The following is a 14,827-nucleotide window of genomic DNA, read 5'->3' as shown; positions in this document are numbered from 1 at the left end:
AGTCATGCTGGCCACATGACCCGGAAAAACTGTCTGTGGAAGCGGACAAATGCCGGCTCCCTCGGCCTGTAAAGTGAGATGAGCGCTGCAACCCCAGAGTTTTCTGTGACTGGACTTAACTGTCACGGGTCCTTTACCTTTATGAATGGCAAAACTAGTGGTCCATTTTTGCATTAGAGAAAAGGTATGGGAGTTGCTCCAGTAGTGGCAAAATGTGGGAATTCCCATAGCAACGGCCTTGAATGTACAGTGGTACCTCTAGTTACGAATGTAATTCGTTCCAGAGGTCCGTTCTTAACCTGAAACTGTTCTTAACTAGAGGCACGCTTTTGCTAATGGGGCCTCTTGCTGCCGCTGTGCCGCCGGCACACAATTTCCGTTCTCATCCTGGGGCAAAGTTCTCAACTCGAGGTAACTCTTCCAGGTTAGCGGAATTTGTAACGTGAAGCGTTTGTAACTTGAGGTACCACTGTAGTATGGAAATCAAGGGGGTGGGGTGCAAGGGTGAAATACTTGTGAATGTGACATTGAAACATTCACATTATTACACCCTAGGACAGAACTTTTCAAACTTTTCATGTTGGTGACACACTTTTTGCAACAGAGTAATTCAGGTTTACTTGAAAATCGGAGGTTAAACTAATCCCTTTCCAGCCCCGGGAGGAACGTGGGGAGCGTTCACGCGACACACCTACACACTGCAGCTGACACACTAACGTGTCACGACACACAATTTGGAAAGCTCTTCCCTAGGACAATGTTTCCCAAACTTCTTTTCCCCATGAACCAGTTGAAAATTGCTGAAGACCTCGGTGGACCACTCAGTGCTTTCTCTGCCTGTTGTAGAAATTGTAACACACTGTGCTAGGTACTGTATCATTTTAATTGTATTCTGTTGCTTCTTTTGTTTGCTTATATTGTGTTTTATTGTATTAGAATTTGCATTCCACATAATTCACACTGAAACACAAGGTTAGAAATAAAAGCAACATAACAAATTTAAAAATCATTATAATGATTTAATGTTGCCATGGCGTGAACCACCTGAATGAAACTCATGGACAGCTGATGGTCTGCAGACCACAGCCTGGGAACCCCTGTCCTAAGAGCAATGTCTCTGTAACATTAAGAAACAGTGATTTGTTGTACACAGCTCAGTTTCTATTGCCTTGAGAAAAATGAAAGGATACACACATCTTTTCCTTTTAAACAGGTGTTGCTGCACGCCAACTCCCATCAGCCCCAGCCAGCATGGCCAATGGTCAGCGGTGACAGGAGTTAGGAGTCCAGAAAAAATTAAAGGGCTCTCCACCTGCCTGTCTTCAGGAACTGTTTGGGCTCCTGCCTCACTTCTTCTATGCCAGCCCCTACCATTGCCAACTCCATCTTCCGCTGGCCAAATCAGGAAGAAAATGACGTCCACATTTTCAGTCATGAAAGCAAAAAGTTTATTCATGGTTCGAAACTACATAGAACTACCACAAGGAAGACTCTTCAATTCAGGGTGTAATCCAGTTAGAAAGTAACACGAAACGGTTTAATACATTAGAATCACTGCCACAAATTATTATTTTTTTCATTGAGTCGATCAGTTTCAGAATCGCATACCATACAAAAGAGAGAAGAAAAAGAAAAAGAAAAGAAAGAGCACCCAACCCACCCCCCTGCCCCCAATAATACAGGGTGAAATATACAGTACTGAATACTGAAACCTGTCTGCTTTACAATCCATTATTTGTTTTTTTTCTCTTTTTCTTTTGCGTGAATTAGTATAGTAACAAGATGAAGAACATTCAAAATGTTTCTCTGTATTTACAAACAGTTTTACTGTTCTGTGTCAAATGTAAAGACCCAATGTTTCCACTTCAAAGCTTTTTCTCTCTATTTTTAATTGTTTTTGAAAGTTGCCAACGCAACCTGGATTTTAAAAAATGTTGTTGTTATTATTATTTAAAAGATTACAATGTACATTACATTTAATGAAGGGAAACAAAGAGTTAATTACAAGATGCAAGGGGGAATTGATATAGGAAAAATCATTTTAAAAAAGGAGACGAACTACAGCGTGAGTATTGTTTAGAGGTAGTAGTGAGCACTCTAAGCTAAAGAACATGTTTCTATTGGTTCGTATGAGTTCGCATGAGGTAATAAAGCTGTGTTTTGATTGGTGAAATGTATAAATACTCTTTTGCTACACTATATACAACACTCAGGAGAATGGTGCCCGTTTGGCCTCTTTGCTGCCACTGAGGAACAGTGGCAAAACCCGGGGCAGATGCGCTCAGCACCCGGCTCATACTGTACAACCCAGTGGCTTTGCTTTTTGCAAAAAAATTGAGCAGTGAGCATCTCCATCTCCTGTGGATCATCTGTGCCTGCTGATGACCAACATATGGAGAGGCTTTGCACCATAGTGGACGTTAAAGAAGGGTTAAAAAGAATCAGCATTCTAACCTACTTTGCTAACAGTGGATCCCAACAAAAGCTAAGAAATGATTTGATGGAAGCTTCAAAAGCAAACAAAATAAAACCCTAATTACACAACTGCCTTTGAAATAAGGGTGACTGAGCAAAACGTATCTCAACTCTAGAAGAGATATGAAGAAAAAGAAAGGAAGATTGGACACAATCAGCATCTGAATTTCCACTCCAGCTCTCACTGGAAGTTAGGTTTAGGTGAGGTTACCCACAGCCTGGTTCTGCTGCTTGAGGTTAATCTTAAAAACAGTTCTTACTTATTACCCTTAAGGCCAAGAGGCTAGCAACTGGTAGGCCATCCTTTGGGGGGGAGGGGAGAAAGTTGATAATAAATTATTTTTGCAAAATAGTTACAGGGTTACAAACAATGCTAAATCTTGGCCTAGTTGGATAAAGTGCTTGGTGGTTGCTGTTGTTGTTTTTATTTTCATGGTGTGAATGTGCGCATCTTTGTGATATTTTAGGTACATATACAAATGATTTAAGATACCTTAAAAAAAAAACCCCACACACAACACATTTATCGAGTTCTCTGGAAATGACAAGGTTTTACAGTAAAGCCAACAGTGGTTGGCTACAAAAAGCAATAACATTTCCTTGCTAGGTCTTCTTTTCCTTCTGGGATTCTGAATGCACCTAAGGAAGGCATCTCAGCTCAGGGTGAACGAAAAGTGTTGTGAGGAGATTAGTTAGAGGTATCAGAGTGCACACTGCCCGGGCCTTCTGTTGGGGAGGTCACAGAAGATGGAGTGGTTGCGTCCTGCCAGCCTCCATTTGCCTGCAGAGGGGGAGAAAACATGTAATTGAAAAGACACCATCAGGCATATTAGCACTGCCACCAGCAAGCCCTATGTTCCATGTGGGGCAGCTTCTGAACTGATCTGGATGCTTCAACAATGGCAGGATGCCATAGTCAACAGTGCTGGACAGATTCCCTTGTATATTACTGGTTTTAGAACAGCTACACAGGTTGCCAGTTTGAGGTCCAGTTTGAAGTGCTGTTTTTATCTATACAGCTTTGGTTCTGATAATCTCAGGGAATGAAATTACAGTGGTACCTCAGGTTACAAACACTTCGGGTTACAGACTCTGCAAACCCGGAAGTAGTACCTCGGGTTAAGAACTTTACCTCAGGATGAGAAGAGAAATCGTGTGGCGGCAGCAGGAGGCCCCATTAGCTAAAGTGGTACCTCAGGTTAAGAACAGTTTCAGGTTAAGAATGGAGCTCTGGAACGAATTAAGTTCGTAACCAGAGGTCCCACTGTATCTGCTCTGAGTGGGTGGGGCAACCCAGTCAGATGGGCAGGGTATAAGTACAGTAACAAATTACTGTACAAATCCTCCCCCTAGCATTTGAGCAACTCTGAGTAGACCTTATTCCATGTTCCAATGCAGAGGGCAGGTTGGCTTCTATGAAGAGCAAGGCTTTCTTTGCAGCAGCTCCTCCAATGTTTTGGAACCCTCTCCTGACAGAAGGTTATACAAACTCCTTCATCTGTCCTTTCAGAGTTCTCAAGTAATAAGTAGTGCTTTTTAACTACAGTAGTTCAGTAACAATCTGGAGTTAGGGGGTGTGCAATGAGGTGGTCAAGTCTGAAAATGACATGTTATTCAAGGTGTCAAAAACAAAACCAGGTCATCCAAAAGAACATACCCAAATGATGATGAATGATGAAATGTGCTTTAATTGGTAAGTGTAAAGTGATGCAAACAATGATGAAAAAGTGGTGCCCCCCCCCAAAAAAACCCTCCTGACAGTGACTGACCAAGAAAAGTATTTTGGGATTATGGTGGACAGCGCAGTTCATATGTTGACCCAGTGTGCAATGGGTGTGGAAAATATGACTTTTATGTTAGACAGTTTTAGAAAAGTGATAGAAAATAACACTGCCAATATCATAACGCCAACAAAGAAATTCATGGTTCTATTGTGTAGTTGTGATTGGCAGGAGATTCAGGACAGACAAAAGAAAGCAGTTATTCCAGCTGAACTCTGGAATTTGCCCTTTGAAGATGTGGTGAAGGCCACAACCTAGGTGACTTTAAAGGGGGACTGGACAAATCAATCACAGATATAACTATCAATGGCTACTAGACATGATGGCCATACAATACCTTCAAGACTAGAGGCAGAAAGCCTCTGATTACCAGCTGGCTAGGGAACAATGGCGGGAGACTGCTTTGTGCTCATGTCCTGCTTGTGAGAATGGAAGGATGGACCGGGCCAGCCCAAGATGTTATGGCATTTGAGGCAAATCACAAAATGGTGACCACCCCCACCAGGGAACAAGGGGTGAGTGAAGATCTACATAGGGAACAAGAGTGAGAGGAGACCAACAACGCTTCCTATTCAACAAGAGGCAGCTGCACAGCAGCAGCAGCAGCAGCAGCAGCAGCAGGTGTTGTATTCCTTGGAGGCTGGATCTGCTGCCCCTGTGGATCCTGCCATCTGAGGCAGTCACTTCACCTTGCCCTCACGGGTGGGCTGGCCTTGCTTCTAGCAAAGCCCTTCTTCTGTTCACATGATCCTATGCACATGGTTTATAGAGCTTGTTTTATATGGGTTTTGGGGAGGGGATTTGATTTGTCAAATGGTTGCTGTTTTTTATTGTTTTATCCTGTAAAACACTATGAAGTTTTATGAACAGCAACACCATCCAAGGGCTCCCCCTTGCTATGCACCAACCACCTGTCCCCCATTCCCAGGCAAAAACGAGGCCAAGAGAGCTAACACTTGACCTCAGATACTTCCATGCATGCACTAGACGTTCTGGATTTCCACTTCTCAACATCAGGTCTCTTGCCAGATCCACACCTTCCCCAACATTTCAGATTTTCCAGTGGGGCATGCTTGCTACTAGGGCTGCTCATTGGGTGTTTTTTCCACCCCTGGACAGTGGATAAAAATATCACTTTGCCATGCTGGTGGGAGCAACAAGCAGAAGTGTTCGTTAGGTGAGAAGAGGCCTGAGTTGGCACTGCGGAATGCGTACTGAGAAACACAGCACTGTAAGGCATATGGTCTACTATGGAAGTGACAATATAGACCACTGCTCACTGGAACACAAAGGGATTGTGTTTATTACTAACAAGGTGTCCCATTGGGTTAAAGGACCTGCCTGATAGCTGTGAGCCAAATCGTCCCTGGTCTGGCTCCAGGCTGGGCAACCAAACCTCCTACAATTACAGCCACACTGTGCCAAGCAAAGGCTGACAAACAAGTTCTTACAGTAAAAGCTTTTGTTCAATTTATTTTAAAAGGAGGGGCCAAATCAGAATTAGAGAAGAGTTTGAATCTTACAAATGGTTATTGTTGTTTTCTGCAAAAGGAATTTGCTTCTGAAACTAAAGATTCCTCTCACACCCCCACAGCCACAATTGCTTCAGACAAACTAGGAGGCAGAATTGAGTCTTTTGTGTTTGTAACTCTGGCCTGCGGAATTCAGAAGGTGTTCAGGCACATTCTCTTTAAGAATATTCTCTCCCTTCCCTGCTCTAGGCTTGTCGTCCCCCCCCCCCGCCCCGCTATCCCCCCAGGCCCAGGTTCTGGCTCCCTGCCTATTCCAGATGTTGAGCAATGGGTGTGTGCACAGTGTCCAATTCAACAAGGCCCTGGGCTTAGCCAGTGACCCAAGGCTCTTCTAGCAATGTAACTATCTAAAAAAAGGGGGGGAGAGAAGAGAGAAGGGGAGAAACTCTAACACAGTTGGATCTTAATTTCATTTTTAAAAGTCTTCCTTCTGGGCACATGTCAGAGCCATTTACAAGGCCAGTTGAGACAAGTCCCGAGCTTCCCTCCAACCGCAATAATCTTTGAGCAAAAGCCAGGAGGGCGGGAGGAGAAGCAGAAGCAAGCACCCTATTCTGATCTATTTTCCAATTACCCACAAACAGAATTCCTCCCCGCTCTCCCTTTCGGATGCTGCTTCCTGTCTTGGGCTGCTGCTGGCCCCCCAACGCATTAGACCTGCATCAGCAATAACAGTGCTCAGAAACAAATTCGCCTTCTGTCTCGGCCCATCGAGGCAATTGCTGAAATCAATGTCTGATCAGATTTCTGCTGTGGCAGACAGCTTGTCGCTACATATTTTTATGTCAGTCAAGAAGAGGGAGGCGCAGGCCTCGTGAGTTGGGGGGACGCTGAGTGGAAGTGACGGGCGCAGGCCTTACTGGCGCTTGCTGGAGCAAGGCAGGCTGACTCCGAGCGCTCCCGGCACATGATAGCCTTTGCAGGGATCTCTTCCTATGCCCAATACACCTCCCCACCAAACAGGAAAGGTTAGAGCATGGGTACGTTGTTGGCAATATGGCCTTCCACCAAAGCAAGTGGCAGAAGAACCATTGCTCCACTCTGTCAGTAGTACCTTACTGTGCAGAACATGGAGAAAAGAGCAGTAACACCCACAGATCACAAGCTTGCGAAGGTAAAAGGCACCCTCTGCTTACTCTTCCTGCTCTCTTTTAGTGTGCTTAAATTTTCGTTTTTATCTTCCCTCCCAACGTATGTAAATCTACTTAAGAGAAGAGAGAAAACTCTCATGCAGATACGAGTCTAAAGATATTCCATCTGAAGTAAACATCATTCCCTCTTTATCCAAATTTATAAACAACAAATGTACAATATTTTTACTCGCCTTGGCAGCTGGGGGAGAGGTTGTCAGCTAGCATTTATCCTCTCCCTCTCTCTCTCTCTCCCCCCCCCCACCCCAAATAAATTAATCCTTACTCTGGTGGTTTGAGATTATGCACTGTATAATACAACAGTGCCTTATCAGACCTCATCAGTGAAGATGGAATTCATGTCTGTAAAATGCTGCAGGCAATCAGGGTTTCATATTTTATCATGTTGATAAGGATATCGCAAATTCTCTGAAGCATTTCAAAACACTTAAATGAAAAAGGGAGAAATGTGACTAAAAGGCTTTTTATATGGTTTGTTGTGGGTTATTATGAGTTATTTATAAACCCCCAAAAAGAAAGATTTGACATTTCAAATGGAAAAAGATTTGAGTATTTAATGGGACTTCTCCCCCCCCCCCATTTGAATGTCTTCAATCACATTTTAAATCATTAATATTTACTCTTGTGGCAAGTGGAAGACTGGGGGTGGGGGTGGGGAAGGAGGGTGGGGAGAGAAAAGGCCTCTGAATCTCTCTCAGGCTATATAGTATTTTATAGACATCACTTCCATCCCTTCATAGCCTGGCTTATTGTTTGCAGGTTCTGTTCCTGCCTCATCAACCATTCTTACGTAGCACCAAGGTGTGTATTCACAGCTGTGCACTGGTGCTGAAGATGTGAGAATGTGCTTGTTTACCATATGATTGCCAAAGGATGCTTTTTATTCACAGGTAATGCTTGAATAATTCACAAAACCACCCAAAGGATGGTGAGTCATATTTATATAGTGCTTCACACATCCAGGGGTGTCCCAAAGCAATTGCAGTAATAAAATACACACACACACACACACACACACACACACACACACATATATGGAAAAGATTAACGTGAAAGTGCTAATTAAAAGAAAAGTAATCTAAAGCAGTGCAAAATGTCCACACAGACCCTCCAGGCAGGATGAACACCAGTAGACACCAAAAGCTGTAGAGCAAACGCTCCTTCTTCCTACGGTGGTGTGTTCCCTTGTTGTGTTCATTCTCCAGGTTGCCCTGGGAATGTGACCAAGATCTCCTTTGTGAGTTCTACACAATTGCTCCTATACCACTGCATGTATGCTTAAAGGCTTCTGACCATGTGCTTGGTTTTTGATGTAATTTACTTGTCATGCAAGTGAAGGGTCTCCCAGAAGGCCAGAGATCACTTGTATGGTAAGCAAACATGAGAGTTAGGATGAAATCATGTAGGCAAGAAGCCATTGCACATACTCAGGGTGATGTGGGACCAAATCCACAGCAGTGGCATCCATACCACTAAAGGTAAGGGTAAAAGGGAACTTCAATCTGCCTCTCAAGACTCAAAGGATATAATAATCTTGGCTTTAGAATTCTACCTCCATGAATTTGGTAGGGCTGAATGTATCTGACCAAGTTCATCCAATCCTGCCTCTGCATGGGGACATATAGTCCATTCTGTTGATTCCCATGCAGACTTTTTAGGATAATTCCATAAAATCTTTAAAACTTTGTATGCAGAAATGCAAATTTTATGTTGCAAACCACCTGTGATCTTTGGATGAAGAGTGCTATATAAATGTAATCGATGATGATGATGATGATGATGATAAAACTGATTAAATAAATTTTAAGACGTTATATAGGCAGGTTCTACATACTAAGTGATTTGTAGGCTGTGTTTTGTTTGTTTTGCTTTTTCCCTTAGTTAAAAGGGTCAAGCTAAGAGCAGCTTTGAAGCACAGCGCCTCCACCACACCAAGTAAGTGCTGCAGGCAGTGGCATGCAGTATAATTTTCTACAGGCGAACAGTTAGGGCCAGAGGTGCCAGCTTGTGAGGGTGATTGGAGAGATGTCATGACGTTGATCATGTGAGCATTGTGCCTCCCTCCCCAAGCCAGGCAGAAGGGCTCTGACAGGATATTAAACTCTCTTGTCTTGTCTCATTCCCAAAGTTGAGTGAGCTTTGGGAAGGTGGCCGGAGGGCTACTGGACTCATTGGAGCATTGTGCTTCCCAGGCTTTGGGAAAGAGGCACCAGGGGAATATTTAGGGGACCAGCCTAGTGCCCCTAGTAGTCCACTGACTGCACATCACTGGCTGCAAGGGGTGGCCGCATGTTGCTACCTGTGTCCCTGTATGCACAATGGCACACTCAAAGGGACCTTATGTAGTAGAAAAGATTATCTGCCCCAGCGGTACATGGGGCAGCCTCGCCCACCCCCATGCAATGTTTCTTTGTATGTACAATTACATCAGAAGTGATGTGCGGCTCCTAATGTAACAACAAATGTCTCACAACAAATGAAACTGATCTGTAGAAAATGTAACTTGAAAAAAGAAGTGATGTGTGGCTGCTCCCTACCGTATTTAAAAAGGCATTTTTACCCAGCCCAGTGGAGGTGCTGCAGTTAAGAAAAAATATAAAGGAACTCATAGACCACCTTGTTAGTAGAGCCTCAAGTTACAGATTGTAACAGTGCTTTGAAAGGTTCATAGAGCTGTGGACTAAACCACAAAGCTATGCCCTACTCCCAGTATTGCTTGAAAGTTTGCGCCAAACTGTGGAGTGAATAAGACCCTCCCCGCATCCCCAGAGCACAGGGTTTTGGACCTGTTCATGGCTTTAGAACTCTACTCCTGCCATGGACTTGGACAAGTAATTCATTCTTCCTCAACTTTGTGTCACATACAGAAGGTCACAGTCTTGCATCCTGCAATAGTCCACAAGAACTGCAACTGCTGAGATTATCAACTTACACTTTAATGGGCGGCACCAATTCAGACTGGTGGGAAGGGCTTACATGACAGAATGCTCATTTATATCCCTCAAGTATTTGCTTTACATAGAAAACTCGAATGTCAGTGAGAAAGCTAGGCTATAGCACCTCACCCTGATTTCTAGTTTTTTATGTGCAGAGAATGTACAGAGGAACATCAACCATGCAAGCCCCTACTTGCGACCTGAAGAGTTATAGCCCAGACCCAGGTTTTCCACCTTGGTGTCAACGAAGTTAAAGACTGCATGTTCTGTACTCACAGTCCAGGAAGGGGATTAGAACCCCCACCTCATCCAAAATCATGCCCTGAAAAGGTGAGGAAGTCTACCCTTTTACTCCATGAGAAATAAGAAAAAAGAAAGAAGAAAAAAAGAGAGAGAAAGAGATTAAATGATACAGAACGGAAACTATCTTTAGTAAGCAGCCCTTGGTTTTTTAACTGAAACATGGTATAATATGGACTTGACTGAACAGCACTTTTTATATCATACAAGATTAAAATTGCTACATAAATAGTTAATAACCATGACTCAATGGTGCCACCCATAAGTCCTAGATTTAGCTTGAACCACAGTCACATCCTTTCTGTTAATGAATAACAAGGACAAATAACTTTTATGAAGAAAATTATAGCCTTCTAGGAAATGCTACAATGGATTCATTATCATCAATTTGAAGGGCAGGCTGACCCCCTTGGGTGAGAGAAGTTGATCCATGGGAATTTTTCCCAGAGTGTATTAAGCCAAACCCACTAACTTGTCCTAGTTTCCCATTTGATTATCTTATTTTGCCTGCTGTTCTACAGGTAGAAGAAAGCAGGGAAGGAACTCAGATGCACACCATCCACACAGGATCTCTACTTGTGTGCCTGATTCACATTTTGATGTCTTTGCCAAAGACTCTACAAAGGTGGAAGGGATAGATCACATGACAGCCGTACACACTTCAGGAATGGGCACTCTCCTGGAAAACAAAGGAAATATAGGAACACGGGAAGCTGCATTACACAGAGTTGTCCATTGGTCTGTCAAGCAGCTTTCCAGGTTTTCAGTCAGAAAAACTTCCTTAACCCTACATGGAGTTGTTCTGCCACCGGGTGACGGCCCTTCCCCAATACTTAAGCTTCTAACAGAGTGACTTTTAACACCCCCACCCCTCAGAAGAGACATTGTCAGTCCATAAGAAAGTTGTTAGGGGTATGGACCACTCCCTACTTATTGATTTGGGTGAGGTGAGGTAGGGGACATACAGTGCATGAGACCACCTTAGAGGGAAAAGTCTCATCTGGCAGCAGCAGCACTTTGTGAGTTTGTTAGTTGTGATATATGAAGGCCAGGGTGCCCTTGATATTTTTTAACTTGCAACACCACAAACATATTTAACGCTATGGCTACAGGCTACAGGCTATGGGCTATAGGCCTATACGTTTTACCGTCTCTTACCAAATTCATACTGAAATTTCCATCTGCTGATTTTTTACATCTTCTCAGATAAACACTACTCTGCACACACATTCATCCCTCTAGGTTTAATTTATTTGTTACCTTTGTATTCTGGCTTTCTATCAAAATGGCACTCAAGGTGACTAAAAACAGTAATATAAAAAGTAAAAACGAAAACATGTACATGAAAACATATGTAGAAGCAAATGCACGTTTGCAGTGGCTGAGTCAGCTAATGAAGCCTGTGGTGTGTTTGAAGAACAACAACAAGCAGAAGGTCATCAGAAGGGTGCCTAGATGGGCCTCTCTCAGCAAGGAGCTCCATAGCTTATTAGTTATTTTATTATATACTGCCTTTCTACCATGGCTGTTAGGAACAGACACAGAGAACCAGAGAATTGTAAAGTTGGAAGGGACCACAAGGATCATCTAGTCCAGCCCCCTGCAGTGCAGGAATCTTGTGCCCAGAATGGTACTCAAACCCTGGGATTAACAGTCTCATGCATGAACGCTCGAGGTATCCCAGCCTTATAAGTTTAGGTGTTGGTTGTACATAACAAATGGCCCCTTGAAGATCTTAAAACCTTTAATGGGGGAACACTGTCTTCCAGAAAATGCAAGTAGCATAGGTTTGTAGGTCAGAGTCAGCACTTTGAATTGTGTCCCAGATACAGACTGGCAACCAGTGAAGCTCTTGGTACATGGGATACATGTTCTGTAGGTTTCTCTAATGCTTCAAACCTGTAAATAAAATGTATGACCACAGAGAAGAGCATGACAAAAGAAAAGAGGAAGTTATGAGAGCTAGAGCCAGGTTGGGGGTGGGGTGGGGGGAGGTCCTAGCAAAGTGCCCTGGGGTGACTTCTCCATCCATGCTGGTGTCCTTGGCCAGTTGTTTGCCCACCCAGCTCTGGGCTTAACTGGGGGCAGCAGCTACAGCTGGAAAACCATCTGCCATTTTAATTTCCCCACAGATAGAAGGTAGAAAATTCAAACAGCACCCAAGGTGAGCGGTGCCAGGTGTTTGGATCTCAGCAGCTGATTATGGATGCTGGGCACTGCTGCTTTCCCTAGAAATAGCGCTTCCAACAAAGTAAACCTTTTGAAAGTAATAGACCCAATGAATGTTCATTTGTTTCAATGAGTCTACTCTTAATAAAACATAGTTGAACGCAATCAATTTTCTGTTACCTAGCTTCATCTTACACAGGGTAGCATTCTTGTCTGCATCACCAAGAGGAGGCTTGGAAAGAACTTTTCATCTCATTGGGACAAGGAGCTTCCTCTCCCAGAGAGCCCTTGTGTGCCCCACACTATGAAGCTCAAGTCCACAGCATAGGAAAATAGCATTAAGAAATGCTGCAATAATACATGTATCAGTGACTCCATTTGCCTAACACCATGCATGCTGCTCTCCAAACAACTGTTGCCAATGGTACTCACATTTAAATTATGTGGACTGTACAGCGAATTTCCTCCCAAGCCATCACTGTATCCTCCCGTCTGATTGATAACATGACGCAGTGTATCCACCTGCAAGGGCAGATGAACAAACAAGAATAATCTCATCATTCAAAAAAAAAAAAATCTACCAGCACACTAACACTTAAAATTCAAAATTATTTCTAACATGGAAAAAAATGGGGTGGGGGTTGATGGTGATGTGAGAGAAAGAGTTTCACAGAAAGACAAGCCTATCAATCTAGGGCAAGTGGCACATGTTTGTATGATAACTGAACGCACATGCTAAAAAAACACACATAAGGAGGCACAACTTTACTCAGGAGGATATGTAGTGTACCATAGATTTCCTTTGGGATCCGCTGTGCAAGCACTGTATCCCTACCATATCCAAAACAAGTTGCAGAGCCATCCTCAAGACTAAAATTGATGCCCTTCATAGGGCAAAGGACTTGGCTCAGGATGAGCTGCTACTGCATGTCTTGGCATTACTCTCTCTACTGCTGATTCCTTTAAACTGGCAGCACAGTTCTGAGAATTATGGACAGTATAAGAGGGTAAAGTGCAGGGTACTGGAGCAGGGAATTTGCAACTTGCCCGTATTTACTGCTTCAGGGTGGTTTACAGAACATGGGGGGCAAGCAGTATGTTCAGTTTGGTGAGATGGCAGGAGGAAGTTGCTTTGGCACATGACAAGGTTTTTCAGGATAACAGCTGGGGGTTGCTAAGACCCAGCAAGAGAGGGGGAACTGGTGATTTACAGGCAATGAAGGGATATGGGAAAGAGAACTGCAAAATGAACAAGGTTATTCATTTTAGACACCAAATACTACCTCCCCTCTCCCCGAACTGGCCATTTCTTTGTGGAAAACGTATGTTGCCCTTAGGTGCCTACTGTGTGGGGACATTTGACCCTGTCTAACACCCCTTGCTTAGACACTACTGCACCAAAAACGGGGGTGGGGGGAATCCAAATGGTGTCCTGCAATCTAGATAAATTATGTCTTTGAAGCTCATGTGCATATACTCATATGGCACACATTTCTACTTCTGCTAGCCAAGCTAGAGGACCAGACACTATTCAGAGCACTGAAACAGTATTCCTTAAACTAACAAAGACCTGAGATTATATCAAGGGATCTCATAGCCAATTTTTTTACAGTGCCAGACTTTTGGTCACGCGCCATTGCAGAAAATACACAGACCTGGAGGTCCTAGATGAACAGGTTAATCTTGTTTGAATGAGAACTGAGAACACAATGCATTTGAACACACACACACACACACACAGCTCAGCTATATCAGTTTTTGAAATTAAAATATGTAACAAAGGGAGATTCCATAAACAAAGCAAAAAAAGAAGAAGTCACAATAAATAAAAGCTTTAGTGTTGATAGCCAAACAACACACCCAACCCAACGCCATGAGCTCAAGCCAGAGCCGAACTGCATTCACAAAGCTTGAAAAGTTTCAAATTGGGGAGAGGGAGGAAGCCAGCTCTTTTCATTGGCAAGATTCAGTGCTGTGAGGAGCCAACATTGATTAAATTTTGTAATAAATAGGAAGGCCCAATTAAAAGGTGAAAATTGTTGTTGGATTGTTTTTGTTTGTTTGCCTTTTCTTTTTATCCTCTTTTAAAATAAAGCCCAAACCATACCCTGCTAAAGAGGCCTTAATCGGGGGGAGGGGCGTTTTTCTCCTACCTGTGATTGCACATTGGCTCCGACTTGGGACCCCTGGTAAGAATCCCCATTCAGACTCTGCATGTTCATGAACATGTCCCCAGAATTAGGGAGGTTAAAAGAACCTGAAGAACCTGGAAAGGAAAGAGTTAAGTAGCTGAATAAAAGAGAGTGGCAAACATCATATGTCTACCCCAAAAGACCTCCAAAAAGACAAGGGGAATAAGGAGGATGAGAGAGGAGAGGAGAGGAGAGGAGAGGAGAGGAGAGGAGAAGGAAACCCTTTGCAGAGAATGACACCCCATAAAATCAGAGGGCCACAGACTAAGAGAGATCAACACAAATGACTCA

The 14,827-nt window shown here is 43.4% G+C and overlaps 1 protein-coding gene and 1 long non-coding RNA gene across 15 annotated transcripts in view; one reads left to right on the top strand and one right to left on the bottom strand.

Moving 5' to 3' along the window:
* Window positions 1-1,424: 1,424 nt before the first annotated feature.
* The window catches only part of PBX3 (PBX homeobox 3), a 235,944-nt gene continuing 222,541 nt past the window's right edge, over window positions 1,425-14,827 (bottom strand). For 11 of the 14 annotated variants that reach the window (XM_083597051.1, XM_083597055.1, XM_083597057.1 and 8 more), the window contains 3 exons: window positions 14,498-14,610; window positions 12,777-12,866; window positions 1,425-3,256 (listed from right to left, as the gene is read on the bottom strand). In XM_083597051.1, coding sequence (XP_083453177.1) covers window positions 3,164-3,256; window positions 12,777-12,866; window positions 14,498-14,610 — 296 coding nt within the window. In that variant the 3' untranslated portion in view covers window positions 1,425-3,163. The remainder of the gene's footprint in view (window positions 3,257-12,776; window positions 12,867-14,497; window positions 14,611-14,827) is intronic. The other 3 variants (XM_083597047.1, XM_083597048.1, XM_083597046.1) reach the window with 1 other exon arrangement.
* LOC310754813 lies at window positions 1,735-4,214 on the top strand. Its single transcript, XR_014544047.1, has 2 exons — window positions 1,735-3,664; window positions 3,881-4,214. It is a non-coding gene; the product is annotated as an uncharacterized lncRNA (long non-coding RNA).

This window comes from Podarcis filfolensis (genome assembly GCF_964270895.1).
Source record: "Podarcis filfolensis genome assembly, chromosome: Z".
Taxonomy (NCBI): domain Eukaryota; kingdom Metazoa; phylum Chordata; class Lepidosauria; order Squamata; family Lacertidae; genus Podarcis; species Podarcis filfolensis.
The sequence above is the reverse complement of the archived record's forward strand: the minus strand, read 5'-3'. Positions and strand labels throughout refer to the sequence as shown.